Below are 15,872 nucleotides of genomic sequence, written 5' to 3' on the forward strand. Positions count from 1 at the left end.
TAATACTTACTGTATCATGTGATTACTAGTAATCACTTTTATGTGGGTCTATGATAAAAAGGAGCAAGCAGAGCAAAAAGAAATACAAACTGTACAATCTGAGGAGAAGAAAAGCAACAGGAAATTTAATACTGGAGCCAAGTCTTGCGTTCTAAGAGATGAGAACTTTAAAGACAGGCCTGATGTGAAATGGAATAAAGAACAGTGTCCTCAGGACAACACCCCATTCAGCTAAGCTTCCAGCTTGTAAAAAGGAAATGCCAAGGGTTTTTCTGCTTCTGAAACAAAGGAAAGCTTATGAACAAATGAAAGCAATAAATCAAAACTTACGCAAATGTAATTTAAGGAGGTCCAGATTCCACCCCAAGCTTGCAGTAGTATTTGGCAACTTCAGCCACAGGAGTCTATCTTTTGAGTCATGAAAGATATAGTAGTAAAGGGGCTGTGAATCTTCCTCCCCAGTTAAGGAAAGTCATTAGGGACAGGCATATGGCAGGGGAGTCCTTGCATGTAGGTGCAGAAAAGTCACTTTGTGAAGCTGTGAAAGTGAAGACTGGATTGTGTTAGAGACCCCAGGATGTTGGAGGTACCAAAGTCATGGGATATCTGCCAGGGAGAGCTGCATATAGGGAATGATACCAGCTCAAAAAAAGAGAAGTGTTTCCAGTTAGCAAAGCTGGAAGGGAAAAGTCATCAAAGGCTTTTAGCATTGGACACAGAACTACAAGACTAGGGGTTTGCCCTGCTGGGTTTTGGTCTTGCGTTGGTCCAGTATTTCCTTACTATGCTCCCATTCCTCCTTTAAGAATGGTAATATATATTCTGTGGTATTCTATGTTGGAAGTATGTAACATGCTTTTTTTTTTTTGCAGTTGGTTCCAATTAAGAGACTGCCTTGACTCTCAGAAGAGACTCTGGACTTTTAAATACTTTTGAGACTGAAAGATTATGGGGACTAAATGCATTTTATTATATGGCAACAAGCCTATGGGGGCCAGGAAGTAGGATATGGCAGTTTGAATAAGAATGTCCCCATGGTTAGTGGAACTGTTTGGGAAGGGTTAGGAGGTATGGCTTTGTTGGGGGAAAGCTTTGAGATTCCAGAAGTTCACACCTTTCCCGTTTAGAGTTCTCTCTCTGTCTCTGCCTCTCCCCCCTTTTCTACTTGCTGATAAAAAGGTAAGCTCACAGCTACTACTCTAGTACCAAGACTGCTTGCCTGCTGCCATGTTCCCTGCCATGTTGGTCATGGACTCTAATCCTCTGGAACTGTGAGCCCCAACAAACTCTTTAGATTAACAGACAAGTAACCAAGACATATGTTTCTGTATTTATTTATTTAGAGAAGGGGCTTTGCTATATGGTTCAGGCTGGCTTCAAACTCCTGCTGTTTCTGTTTCCCATGTTCTGGGGTTATAGCTGGTGTGCCACCAGGCCTGGCTCTTCCTATTACTTTTATGTGACTCATTGTTTTGTGTTCTGTTTACTCTTCTTTCTTGCCTTTTAAATTGGACAGAATAAAGTTTGTATTTCATTTCCTCTTCTCCTTTACACTGTTTTGTAACTGGCCATACTGTATGGACTAATAAGATATCCTTCATCTATTACAAACTAACACAACTGGTTATACTAATCCTCAAATAATATTAGACACTTGAACTTTTTAGCTCCACTTACCTTCCTTCCACAGGAAGGTATAATAAATATGATTTATGATATCCCTTCCATAGGAAGGTATATAATAAATATGATTTATGATATGTGTATATATGAAAGTCTGCATCTGTGTGTCTGGTGCCCAGAGGCCAGAAGAGGGTGTTGGATTCACTGGAACTGGAGCTACAAATGGTTATGAGCTACCGTGTGAATGCTGGAAACTGGACGTGGATCCTCTGTAAGAGAAGCCTGTGCTCTTAGCCACTGAGTCATCTCTATACCCTGACCACCGAATATTTAAATGCATGCTTAGCTCTAACTTGAATAAGAGCTTGCAGGCTTCTCAGAGTTGTTACTCAGGCTGAGGACAGCAACAAACACCTAAGTGCCCTTTTAGTTGTGGGGCAATATCATAGTGAAAGCAGCATCGAGTGCGATAACCCTCCCCAGGATTAATCTAATCTACTACTTTCTCCACAGGAAACACTTCTATCTTCACACCAAGAAAATAAAACAGCATAATTCTTACCACTTAGGTTTTGAAACAAGACAGGGGCAGAAGGAATTTCAGACTTGCGTATAAACTCAATGCCCACTTCATCACCATCGGAGTCTTCAGCACCTTCTTCCTCCTCCTCCACCAAACTGATCTGTTCTTTAGCACCAATGCCAATGCTCTTTAGTCTGGGGAGAGAGATCATGGCCTTTGTCTTATCAGTAGATGAAATATGGGCTGCAGGGTTTAACAAGGCATCCATGTCCTCAAAGAAGGCACAGGGTTCTAGCATGTGGCCATTTCTCACTTTTCGATAACTTTTCTGAAGACTTTTGAACTTGGTCCGGCACTGCTCTGGTGTTCGAAGGAAGCCACATTCTCGCAACCATTCAGCCACAGCACCATATACCTGGCTATTTCGGGGACAAGCCTGGAGTGTTTCATAAAAGCGAGATTCCTTGAGAATTGCAAGAAAAGTCTTGGTTTCCTCATAGCTCCAGTGTACACCTGCAATTTTTTCATCTTCTAAACCCCACTGTTGCTGTTCTCGCCACACTTTCCCTGAATTCCTTGCCGGGACTTGAACCGCATGCACTGATTTCTCTTTGATGTAGTTGCTTGTCAGAACATTATTCTTCTTATTTGAGGAATGTAGACCTACAGTCCATGGTTCCTTTCTCTGTTCCAACTGGGCTATCTTGTTAGATGTAGACACAGTGCCTCCTACAGTAAGAGAAACATGTTTCACAGTAGGCACAGATGTCATTACACACCCCAATCTCCTGTTAAAACATCTCCTGGACTCTTTGTTTACAGCTCAGCATTCCTCAGCCAGGACCATGCACACTGTGGTTATTTACATGATGTCTTTAAGCACAGAAATTTAGAAATGCTATCTTACTCTCATGTATATACTGCTTTTATCTAGTTAATTCTTTCAGGAATACTCTCAACAGTAAGACATATTTCTCTAGTTTTGACTCTTTCTTTTGGATGACACTATATCACACTGTAGATTAGGCTAGCCTGAAACTCACTGATGGCTTCAAATTCATAACAATCCTTCTGCCTCAGTCTCCCGAGTGCTAGGGTGTAGTCCCAGAGTCACCACAGCTAACTTAGTATTTGTTCATTTTACTTATATATGTGCCCCAACACACCCATGCATGCATGCACACAATATACAACTGGGGCTATTAGTGAAGTAAAGAATCTGTATTAAGCTATATTAATCACAAAGTCTGGTATTGCCATAAAACAAAGAAAGTAAACTTGAATAGACAGCCCTGAAATAAATCCATCCACATATGGTCAACTAATCTTTGATAAGGGAAGAGGAAAGTATGTTCAATGAATGGTGCTAAGAAAACGGAGTATCGGGGGCTGGAGAGATGGCTCAGCGGTTGAGAGCACTGACTGCTCTTCCAGAGGACCCGGGTTCGATTCCCAGCACCCACATGGCAGCTCAAAACTGTCTGAAAATGCAGTTCCATGAGATCTGACACCTTCACACCAACAAATATAATAAAGTTAAATAAAAAAAGTAAAAAAATTAAAATAAAAAAAAGAAAACGGAGTATCTACATGTACAAGAGTGAAACTGGACTACTATCTTATACTACTTGCAAGAGTTAACTTGAAATGCATTAAATGCTCGTGGGGCTGGAGAGGATGCTCAGTTGGTAAAGTGTTTGCTATATAATCATAAGGACCTGAGTCTGATCCCCAGCATCCATGAAAAAGGCAGGCTTGTTGATAAGTGCTTGCAATCCCAGCAGAAGGATCTCCAGGATATAAGCTCTCAGCTACTGCTCCAGCACCATGAACACCAACCCAGAGGGTTAGAGTCCATGACCACCATTGCAAGGAACACGGCAACAGGCAAGTGAGAGACCATGCCTCAAAAAGTATGGAGGAAGACAACAGAAGATACCAGACATTGGCCACTGGCCTTTATATGTACACAAACACCCTGTACTCCCCCACATGCATGTATATACATGAGACCTAAACATAGGACCTGCAACCATAAAAGTCCTAGAAGAAAGAAAGCATAGGGAAAAAGATAATTGACCCTAGTCTTGGAAATTTTTTTTTTTGGCTATAACAACGAAAGAGGCAATAAAAGCTTTAGCATAGCAAGAAAAATAATCAACAAAGTAAAGAAACATCCTGCAGTCTAGGGAAAATACTTATAACCATATATGTTTCAAAAGGTTGAAATTTAAAATGTACAAGGAACCATATAATTCATAGAAAAACAGCTGATAAAAAATGGGCAAAGAATCTGATGTGCAAATGACCAACAAGTGCATGAGAAGGCACTCAACATCATTAATTAACAGAAAAGAGCAAATCAAAATCATAATGAGTATGACTTCACATCTGTTAGAATGGTTAGCATCAAGAAGATAAATTAGTAAGTACTGGTAAGGATGTATAGAAAATGAACCCTATGTACTGTTGGTGGGAATGTATACTCATCCAGCCATTGTGGAAAACAGTATGGATGGAACTTGAAAAATGAACTTGAAAAATTACTTGGGACAACTGTCATGCACCCCAGCTCTCTCACTTCTGTATATATTTGTAAAGGAAACCAAATTACAGCTGAGGCACCAGCACTCTGGAATTCACTGGAACATAATTTACAAACCTAAGGAAAATTATGGCATAAACAAAAAATTTTTATCAATGGATGAATAAAGAATATTTGAAAATGGCTCAGTGGTTAAGAGCATTGACTACTCTTCCAGAGGACCTGGATTTGATTCTTAGCACCTATAAGGTAGCTCACAACTGCCTATAATTACAGTTCCAGGGTATCTGATGCTCTCTTCTATCCTCCCTGAGTGAGCACTAGACACACAGGTGATGCATAGGCATACACGTAGGCAAAATACTCATACACACAAAATAAAAGTAATAATAAAGGATATGTGAAAATCTATAAAATGGAAAAAAGAAAAGAGAACTATAGAAAGAATGAGTTCTATATCTAAAAGTTTTAGATATCCTGGACTCAGAGTGTATTACATCATGTGAAATAAGCCAGATGGTGAAAGACAATTATCATACTATCTGAGCTATAAGTAGAATCTTAAAAAAAACCCAATATATATAGGAATACAACAGTGGTTTCTACTGGTTTCTGCACGGTTTGAGGTAGGCAATCCAGGCACATATAAAGAACGAATTGTAGCTATATACAGGATACATTCTGGGATCTAGTGATGCCCATAGCTTACAATAGTGTACTTCAGATTTGTCACTAGCTGAGAGTAGATTTTAAGTATCCTTCCTGTTAACTATGTGAGGTATGGTGTGTTAATTGAGGTCATCACTGCATAATGTATATAAAATAATAAAATTTCACATCTTAATTTTATAAAGTTTTATTTGCCAATTATACAATAAAAGTTTGGAAAAACTTGGCAGAAGAAACAAATATTCAAACAAAAACTTTGGTGTAGATATATCAAATAAACAATGTGAAACCGTTTTGCTTAAAGAGATTAAGAGGAGGGAAGATAAACCTTATAATTTAGCTTCAGGGTCTGAATCATATCAAACGTCTTTCTCTATACCAAAGAAACTGCAATCTACTTTCTTTTTCATGAAGTGGAAAAATAATCAATGAGTTCACCCCCCCCCCAAAAGCCCTGACTGTCCTGGAGTTTGTTCTGTAGACCAGGCTAACATCGAACTCACAGAGATCCACCTGCCTCTGCCTTTCAAGTGCTATGATTAAAGGTGTGTCCATCACATGACTGACAGTTCACTTTTAATTGGTATAGATATATGTTTAGTGAATACTGAAAATAAATAAATAATTTCATTAACTAAAAAACTCTGTTGATGGAAAGAGGGCCTGCTTTTTGTCCTGGTTGCCCGGCTAGCTTACACCCGCAATAATCACACAGAAATTATATTAATTAAATTACTGCCTGGCCCATTATCTCTAGCCTCTTACTGGCAAACTCTCACATCTTGATTTAACCCATTTCTATTAATCTGTATGTCACCACGAGGTCATGGCTTACCGGGAAAGATTTAGCATGTCTGACCTGGCAGCTCCATGGTGGCTCTCTGACTCTGCTTTCTTCCTCCCAGAATTCAGTTCTGTCTTCTCTGCCTACCTAAGTTCTGTTCTATCAGGCCAAGCAGTTTCTTTATTGATTTACCAATGAAAGCAACACACAAACAGAAGGACCTCCTACACCAAAACTCCAAACAAGCCCATCCTATCAATGTAATAAAAACAGTAAGAACATGAAACAAATTGTACCTGCTGCTCTAAGTCCTGAGAAGAGCAAGTGTCTCCAATGGGAATCTCAGTCACACTGCTGACTCACTGCTGCTCTAAGTCCTGAGAAGAGCAAGTGTCTCCAATGGGAATCTCAGTCACACTGCTGACTCACTGCTTGTTTCACTTTTTGGTGGGGGGAAAGTTTCCTTTCATTTTTTTTTTTCGAGACAGGATTTCTTTGTGTAGCCCTGGCTGTCCCAGAACTAGCTCTGTAGACCAGGCTGGCCTCCAGCTCACAGAGATCTGCTTACGTCTGCCTTCTGAGTGTTGGGATTAAAGGTGTGCACCACCACCACCAGGCTGGAGGGCAAGCTTTTTAACCTCACTGTATCCTGAGGAATAACACCATCTGTTCAAAGACTAGTGCACAGTTTTCCACACAGTATCCAGTATGTATGCAATGGACTTTAGCTTTCTTCTTCACATAGCACACACAGAAAGTTTGCAGGATTTTCCTAGAGAAGCCCATCAAATCACACCCTTTCTGAGAAGCACTGGGGATGGAGACTTGTTCTTTAATTCTCATGTGAGAGAAGTAGAAGAGGAGGCACATAGGCTCAAGTACTCAGAAGTTCTAGGAAGGCAAAGCAGTGAATGAGCGGCCAGAGCAGGAACCATGGCAGTTGAGCCTTTGGCATAGTTTTGGTCAAGTACTGCCATGTAGGAGGATGGGCTGACTGTTTCTAAAGTCTCATTTCTAAGAAAAAAATGTAAATTTTTCTACACTAACTTTAATTAAAATATCATGCAGACCAAAATATCTACAGGCCATATTTAGTCCATAACGAATTAATCTACAATCTACAACAAAAGATTGGGGCAGGTGTCTCTGGGCCTGGGTTGTTTCATATGAAATTGTATAATAAAGGAGATAGGCTGAACTGGAATTCTCAAAGTATAGTCCCTCTTCACTAATGGCATATTTCATGAGTGACTCAAAGCAGACAATAGGGTGCCTGATAATTTTTGAGGACCACCTTGTTAATTTTGTGACAAATATCATGTTTTTAGAAAGGGTTTCTCTGTGTAGCCCTGGCTGTCCTGGAACTCACTCTTTAGACCAGGATGGCTCCGAACTCACAGAGATCTGCCTGCCTCTGCCTCCTGAGTGCTAGGGTTAAAGGTGTGTTCCATCACTGCCTGGCAATGCTGTGATATTTTATACTGGTAATTTTTTAAATATTTGTTTTTTTAACAAAAGATAATTATTGATTTGCCTTTATCCATTTATTATATTGTTTATTTTATAATCTCAGTACTTATATTTTTTATTATTTTATGACTCAATTAATTAATGTATGTGTGTATGTGAGTGTCTGTGAACCACAGTATGGATATGGAAGTCAGAGGACACCTTCTGGAAGTTGGTTCTCTTTTTTTACCATGTGGGTTTTGGGATGGAACTCCCATTGCTTATCTCCGCAACAAACACCTTTACTCACTGAGTTATCTCACTGGTCCTAATTTCTGAACTTCAACGATTATATTTAGTATTGTCTAGTAGAACTTTCTGTGATGATGAGTGTAGTATTAATTGTGCCATCCTATATAGCAACTGAATACCTTAAATATGGCTACAAAGGAATTTAGTTGCACCGAATTTTAATTAACGCAATAAACTTAACACTTGTTTAAAATTTTTTAAAAGACTCATTTTTTAAATCTTATGTGTGCGTGCACATGCTATGTATGCATACCATGTATGTGTAGTGCCTTCTTAGAACTGGAGTTACATATGGCTGTGAGCTACCATGTAGGTGCTAGGTAACAAACACATCTGAAGAGCAGCAAGTGCCTTTAACTGGTAGGCCATCTCTCCAGCCACAAACTGAAAATTGAAACGTATGTATGGCTAGCAGTTACTCACCAGGCGGTACAGAATTATAGTGTTTATAATGTATGCTCTATATCCATTGGTTATAAAATTGGTATCAGTACACATTTGCATGAACAACCTGTGTGTATATGTGTGTGTGTGTGTGTGTGTGTCTGAGCATAACCCCAGGTGCTGTTCTTCAGGTACAGTCCAACCCTGTATATGTGTGTGCAGGAGCACTTGTGTGTATATATGTGTAGAGGTCAGAGGCAAACCTCAGGTGGCATTCCTTAAGTACTGTCATTTTCTTTTCTTTTTTTTGAGACAGGGTCTCACTGTGCAGCTCTGGCTGGCCTGTAACTTAACTCAGAGATATGGCTGCTTTTGCCTCTGAGAGCTGGGTTTTAGAAACTATGCCATTTCACCTGGCTTTCTATTTTATATTTTTAGAGAAGTTCTCTCACTGACTGGTAACTAACCTAGTAGGCTAGGTTAGCTTGCCAACAAATCCTAGGAATCCACTTGTGTCTGCCTCACTTCCAGGACCAGGATTATATGAATGTACTACTACATTTAGTTCTCTCTCTCTCCCTCTCTCTCTCTCACAAGGGTACTGAGGATTGAATTCAGGTTCTTAAGCAAGAACTTTACCAACTGAGCAATCCCCCTAGCTTGTTCACCTTTTTCATATTTTAGGGGATCAAGTATACCACTGTCGGGCTGGGTAGGCTACGCTGACTGGTTAGTGAGCTCTTGGGATCTGCTTGTCTCTGCCTCCCCATCATGGGTTTACAAGTACATTCTACCACCGCTCACTTTTTCAAATGTGGACTTTAAGGGCCAAATTTGTGTCTTCATGCTTCCAAGCACTTTCCTGACTGAGCTGCCCCCCCCATTCTGGTTGTGATATTACTCATTAGTCTTTGCCATTTGAATTAAAACTCATACATGAATGAATACTATTTCTCTCTCCTGTGAAGTAGATGGAGACAGTCCTCTGAAAACTTGCCTGGAGAGTGACACTACAGTGGTCATGTAAGCCTTCACACTTGTCTACTTAAATAATTCACCAAGGTTACTAGATTTAAATCACTTTTTATTCAATATTTAAGATTTCGATCCACCCGTTAGGCAGCTCTACATTAGCTGTTGAGGTCATTATTGTTAAATAAAAACAAACTGTAGTAATACCTGGTGACTTCACAGACCTTTAGGCTGATGAATGTAAGTTTGTATTTCCTGTACTATAAATATGGTATTCATATACAACTCCTGTTAAGTGTTGTAACTACTATTATAATGTTCTTTTTGGAAAGAGTACATGAATAAGGAAAGGGAAGAGATAAGTAACTACAGCAGACAATCTGTGGAGATTCTTTAAGCCAGTGTTTTTCTACTTTCCTAGTGTTGTGACCCTTTAATATAGTTTCTCATGTTGTGGTGACCCCCAACCATAAAATTATTTTTGTTGCTATTTTATAACTGTAATTTTGCTACTGTTATGAGTCATAGTGCAAATACCTAGAGACAAAAGTTTGCCAAAGGGGCCATGACCCACAGGTTGAGACCTACTGCTTTAAGCACTAACATTTACAACTATTTATCACCAGTTGGAATTAAAATATAAGAATGCTTACCCAGGGAAACCATGCTCCCTGCACTTTCCTTCCTGATTTCGTGGTGGAGATCCCTGTGAGTGGGACTCTGATGTACACTCTTTCTGTAGGACAAGCTTCTCATTGTGTGGACATCTTTCACTGGTTCCTGTAACAACACTAACACCAGTGACTACCAAGACAACTGCAAAGGCTTTACATTAGGAACAGCCACGGATGAAGCAGAGGAGGGCCCTAAAGGACTGAGTAGAGGAAACGTGTGTCATGTGTAAGTGGAAGATATGGTAAATAATGAGGATGCGATAATGTAAGAGAGCTGGTCCAGCAAGGAGTTCATTACTGAGAAGACTGAGTCTAACCTCTTCTGGAAAAGAAATGAAGGGAGAAATCTCTTTGGAAGAAGTGTAAGCAATGCAGGCTAGTAAAAGCATGGGAAATAACTGTGACTGAATTCCCTAGAAGGAAGGCCAGGGAGGAGGACAATTACAATTAACCTGGGAGTAAATTACCTGGGTTGTCACCTCCTGATCTACAGTGTTCCATTCATCACTAGGGACAGGAACCCAGAGAGAAGAGTGAGCTAGAAAAAGAGAAGAAACAATTATGGTATACAGTAGTCTGAATTGTGGTGCTTTAATTCATGCTGCTTCTCCTTTTAATAAACGAGAGCACAGCTGGGCAGTGGTGGCACACACCTTTAATTCCAGCACTTGGGAGGCAGAGGCAGGTGGATCTCCATGAGTTTGAGACCAGCCTGGTTTACAAAATGAGTTCCAGGACAGTCTGTTACACAAAAAAACACTAACAGAGAAACACTGTCTCCAAACAAAAAAAGAAAGGAAGGAAGGAAGGGAGAAAGAAAAGAAAAGAAAGGAAGAAAGAAAGAAAGAAAGGAGAGCATATCAAAATCTACAATAGTAATGGATGATTTTTTCAATGAGTTTAGAGCAATGCCCAAATCTACCTTATCCTAATAGCTGGGCTCACAGCTTCAATGCTTCTGGAGCAAGCAGATAATACAGTGCACGAGGAGAAGGCTAGGACTGGGGAACTGGAGAGAGCATGCTCCACTGAAGAGCACAGCCTATGCTTGGCTCTAGATGGTGCTTCAGCATGAGACTGTGACATTTGAAGACTCAGCATTTCTGATGTTTCCAAGAGAAGCCAGATATGCTGGCTCATTTTTATCTAAACCTGACAAGCTAGAGTCATTTGGGAAGAGGGAACCTGCATATTGAGAAAATGCTGTCTGCCCCCACTGGCCTGTGACAAGCCCATGGGGTGTTTTCTTGATTGATTACTGATCTGGAGGGTTCAGCCCACTGTGGATAGTGTTACCCCTGGGCAGGTGGGTATAGATGGTATACGAAAGTAGGCTGAGCAAGTCATGATGAGCAAGCCTGTAAGCAGCACCCTCCATAGCCTTTGCATCAGCTCCTGCCTCCAGGTTCCTGTCCTGTTTGATTTCCTGTCCTGACTTCCTTAGATGTGGAAGTAGAAGTGAAATAAACCCTTTCCTCCCTGAGTTGCTTCTGTCATGGTGTTTTATCACAGTAACAGAAACCCTAAATAGGACACCAGAAACCTGGGACTTTTGTGAGATATCACATTTTTAGAACAAAGAGCAAAAACAAAAACTCCAAATCCTAAACAAAAATTCTTTGTAGGTAAAATATACAAGTCCTATTTGATGTACAAGTTACCGGTTTGTCATTCCTAGCATAAACTAATAGTTTAAGAACTGAGAATTTAGTTCTCAGCTAAGTCCTGCCAACACAGCAAACTGTACAGCAATGGGTATAATGAGCTCTTAAATAACCTTCTCAGTGCAGGAGAAAAGAGAACTTTTTATATAGCAATCTCAATGGTCTATCTCCTTCTTTGAGCTCACCTTCAAGAGTAATTTACATGTGAGCAGAGCTCAGAAGCTTGCTACGCCTTTCTATAGAAGTAAAAAAAAATCACTTAAAATTATGTGTATTCGTGTGTGTATGTGTGTTTCTGTCTGTCTGTCTGTCTGCATGTGGGTGCCATGGTCTGTATGTGGAAGTTGGGGACAAAAACTTTCAGGAATTGGTTCTCTCTTTCCACCATAGGGATTGAATTCAGGTCATCAGGCTTGGCAGGAAGTGTTTTTATCCGCTAAGTCATCTTACCAGTCCCCAAATAATTTTCTTGGAAACATCATGGTCTTTGAAAAGTTTATGGCTGAAATCGCATTCCTTCATAGTTAATTATCTTTCTGAGATATCCAGTCCTCAAATTTCTGTCCTCCTTCCTCAGTCTCCAACAGACTTTTTTTTTTATCCTTTTGAAATTATCACCATGGATGGCAATGTCCAGAAACATTATGAATAGGTATTTGTTATCATACCAAGTTTCTCACTTAAAGTTACTGGAGCCACCTAACTCACATGATAAAGGGAGCTCTGATACAAAGAAATACAGGGTAATTCAGAGTCCACTAATATTTGCAACACATTCCTTTATATAGGGTTGGCTACAGCAGAGAGCCACTGTGAATCTTTTCTTTCAGTGAAAGCTGTTTCGACTCATAGCTGAAGTTTAAAAATATTTTTTTCCATTATGGGAGAAAATAAATTAGCATTTATTGAACACTATTATGCATGCACTGGCTATTTTTCATGGCCCATTAACAACCTTGCTATTTTTCTTTTACAGATGAGAGGATAGAAAGTTTGAAAAAGAACCTAAGTCCACAAAAACAAAACATAGGAGAGCTGGGTTATGAACTCAGGTCTGCTTGCCTCTTTCAGCCCAAGATCACAGTGTGGGGGGAAACAAGAAATAAATGAAGTCTTTAGACAGGCTCTTTCCAGATCTCTCTGCTAGCCTATGAAGTGAAGTGAAGACACATTTTGGGAGATGGAAAGGTAATTGGGCTGGGGAGACAGCTCTCTCCCTTCTATCTGACTTCTTGTATCCATATGGAGGGCAGCTAGATGTTGCCCTTGTTTGAACACCAGTTAGGTGTGGTATCCCTTGTTTAGGAAATCTTACCATTTCTCCCTCTCATGCAGCGTTCTGGAATGCTTTATCTTGTGAGTGAAGTTTTGGAATAAAAATATCTTGTTTCCATTTCTCAACAGTTTTTCAAGTTGCTTGTGGTCAGCTGAGAGCACATACACATGTGGCATGACTAAAGTGAATGCTGAGCGGAGAATTTTAAAACAACTGACCAGATTCAAAGCTGCCCTGGGCAATCTAAGTTTCCCTAATTTCCATCTTTATGATCCTAATTTACTTTGGTAAGCACATATTCCTGACTCACTCACTTACTTACTTACTTACTTACTTATTTATTTATTTATTTATTTATTTATTTATTTATTTATGATTTCTGTCTTTTCCCTGCCACCGCCTCCCATTTCCCTCCCCCTCCCGCAATCAAGTTCCCCTCCCTCATCAGCCCAAAGAGCAATCAGGGTTCCCTGCCCTGTGGGAAGTCCAAGGACCACCCACCTCCTTCCAGGTCTAGTAAGGTGAGCATTCAAACTGCCTAGGCTCCCACAAAGCCAGTACGTGCAGTAGGATCAATTGAGACAGGGTTTCTCAGTAGCTTTTGGTTCCTGTCCTGGAACTAGCTCTTGTAGACCAGGCTGGCCTCGAACTCACAGAGATCCACCTGCCTCTGCCTCCCAAGTGCTGGGATTAAAGGCGTGCAACACCACCGCCTGGCTTCCTGAGTCTTTAAACAGATGAAAAATTTCTTTACAAGTATTCAATTTATTTTTCAAATGGATATCAAAAGTACTTATACTGAGCAAGCCATAGTCTTTGGGATACTATGTAGGGATACACGGTCTCTGATCTGGGTGTACTCTGAATTCTTCTTACCATTTTTGGGTAAAGGCCTATACTCTCTTTGTTGGCTCAGCTGTTCCTGGTATCCTGAGTGGAGGCTTCCAGCTTCTTTCTGAGGAACAACGCTGTGCTGGGTCTCCAGTTGCTCTGGCTCAAAGTCAGCTACTTCCCACACAGTTCCAGGTGGGGCTTGCTTCTCTGAGGGTAGGGGACTACTGACCTGCAAAGTAAAATCAACGTCATAATGGAAAGTAGAGGAAAAGACCTGCAAACCAGGGCATTAAAGGGCAGCAGAACTGAGAAGGAATGATGTCTCTGTGGACTGAAATGGACTCATAGGAGTTCAGGAATAAGGGAATAAGAAAGCACTTTTTATTTGCCTTTTTTTTTTGCGTGCACGGGGGTGGGGGTGGTCATTACTACAAAGACCTTGTACCTATCAAGTGCACACAAACTAATCTGAACACTAGTTAACTGAAAACTTATAAAACCAACTCCTAAACACATCCTGTGCAAGGTGAAACCACAAACCTGGCAAACACTGCAGGATTTCATGAGTTGACAAAAGGGTGTTGAAAATGACTATACCAGCATGCAACAATGCTGAAAAATGACGGTCTGGCAGTTAAACTGGATGAATGCCAAGGACCATGGCACTAAGTGCACTTCACAAGACAATGGCTGGAAGAGTAAAGGATTAGAAAAGATTCTCAGGTACCCATGACATCTCCCCCTCCCACCAAACACAAACCCTGTGATGCATTAACTATTTAATACTGTCTAGATAGTTTTGGTGGAAACATTTTCCCATCCCCTTCATTCAAAATCCTCTCTCACCTTCTTTCTCAGTCTTCTGGTCTCTTTCTCCAAATGTGCTACCAGGGCCACGGCCTCCTCTCCACTTTCTGGGCACTGCTTCTTTGCCCAAGCCTGAATCTTCTCCGGGAGAATGGTGAGAAACTGTTCAATTACCAGCTGCTCGAGGATCTGCTCCTTGGACCGCATTTCTGGCTTCAACCACCGGCAGCAGAGTTCCCAGAGTTTACTGAAAGCTTCGTGGGGTCCCGTCACGTCCTCGTAGGAGAACTGCCGGAAGCATTTACGAAAGGACTCACATTCGGTGCTGCCCGATCTCGCCAGAATGGGCTCTGATGCCCACGCCGAGTTCTTTTCCACTTGCATTATGATGCACTCCTCAACTTCCACGTCGACCTGAGAGTCCAGGACTGTAGCCATGATCCAACCAGGGCCAACAGGTCTAGCTCCAAGGAAGGGCCCAGAGAAGCTTCCGAGTGCCCCCTTACTTAAATGCCCTTGGAAATACGGTTCGGGAGGGAGATAAAAGATAGCGCGTCAGCCGGAACAAGGAACTCCAGGGCTGATGAATCAAATTTTTATTAGAATCTTGAAAAGGTGAATGTGCATCCACCCCAAAAGTCTGCAAACCCGCCCTCTTCTCCAATCAAGAGGTGCCCCCTCCCGTGAGGTTCGTTCTCTAGGGGCCAAGGTCGGGACGAGAACCGGACGCTGGGCTGGGAGGGAACACAGGGACTGAGGAGCTGGGCTGAGGCGGCGAGCGGGAGGGGGTGTGTCCGCGAGGCGCGGCCGGCCTAGGGCTCTTGGTTCGGGTCCAGGCCGCCGCAGGTGTCCAGCCGGGGCAGGAGTGTCCGAGGCCGGGACAGGGCTCTTGGCGGCTTCCAGCAGCGCCCGCGGCACTCCGGACTCCTCCACACGAGGCTGCCGAGGGCCTCGGCCAGGGTTGGGGGTGTGGAGGAGAAGAAGCAGCGGGACGAGGCGAGGCCTCGCGGGGCGAAGAGCTGGCGCGCAGCCTCGTCAGCTCGCCCAGCGGGGAGCGCGGGGGGCGCTGGGAGGCGCGGGGCCACGCATGCGCCGCTCGCGACCGGGGACGGGGGGCGGGGGTCCGCGTGAGGCTTCCTCGCAGGCGAGGGGGAGGCTGCGTGGAGGAGTCTCGCGAGAGCGCGCGGCACCGTGACTGGCCGCCGAGAGACTTTAGGGGTGAGGGTGCGAGGGATGAGCTCGGGGCGGAGGGACACGTTGAGGTCGGAACCCGTTTCTCCAGAGGCCGTGAAGCACGGCGCGAAGCAGCAGTGAGTGTCCTGCTGCAGGCCCTGGAGACGGCCCTGTGGAGTGGTT

The 15,872-nt window shown here is 42.3% G+C and overlaps 1 protein-coding gene and 1 long non-coding RNA gene across 2 annotated transcripts in view; one reads left to right on the forward strand and one right to left on the reverse strand.

Annotated features, from left to right (window-relative positions):
* The window catches only part of LOC142849676 (uncharacterized), a 15,852-nt gene extending 14,384 nt beyond the window's left edge, over positions 1-1,468 (forward strand). Inside the window, exon 3 of the long non-coding RNA XR_012910612.1 lies at positions 873-1,468. This is a non-coding gene — a long non-coding RNA (uncharacterized LOC142849676). The remainder of the gene's footprint in view (positions 1-872) is intronic.
* Positions 1-15,564, reverse strand: part of Zkscan2 (zinc finger with KRAB and SCAN domains 2) — a 27,398-nt gene extending 11,834 nt beyond the window's left edge. The window contains exons 1-5 of the mRNA XM_075972127.1: positions 14,556-15,564; positions 13,752-13,938; positions 10,403-10,473; positions 9,915-10,041; positions 2,186-2,875 (exon numbers count right to left, since the gene is read on the reverse strand). Of these exons, the coding sequence (XP_075828242.1) occupies positions 2,186-2,875; positions 9,915-10,041; positions 10,403-10,473; positions 13,752-13,938; positions 14,556-14,954 (1,474 nt within the window). The 5' untranslated portion in view covers positions 14,955-15,564. The remainder of the gene's footprint in view (positions 1-2,185; positions 2,876-9,914; positions 10,042-10,402; positions 10,474-13,751; positions 13,939-14,555) is intronic.
* Between the last annotated feature and the right edge of the window lie 308 nt (positions 15,565-15,872).

The sequence above is a fragment of the Microtus pennsylvanicus genome, chromosome 5, assembly GCF_037038515.1.
Source record: "Microtus pennsylvanicus isolate mMicPen1 chromosome 5, mMicPen1.hap1, whole genome shotgun sequence".
Classification (NCBI taxonomy): domain Eukaryota; kingdom Metazoa; phylum Chordata; class Mammalia; order Rodentia; family Cricetidae; genus Microtus; species Microtus pennsylvanicus.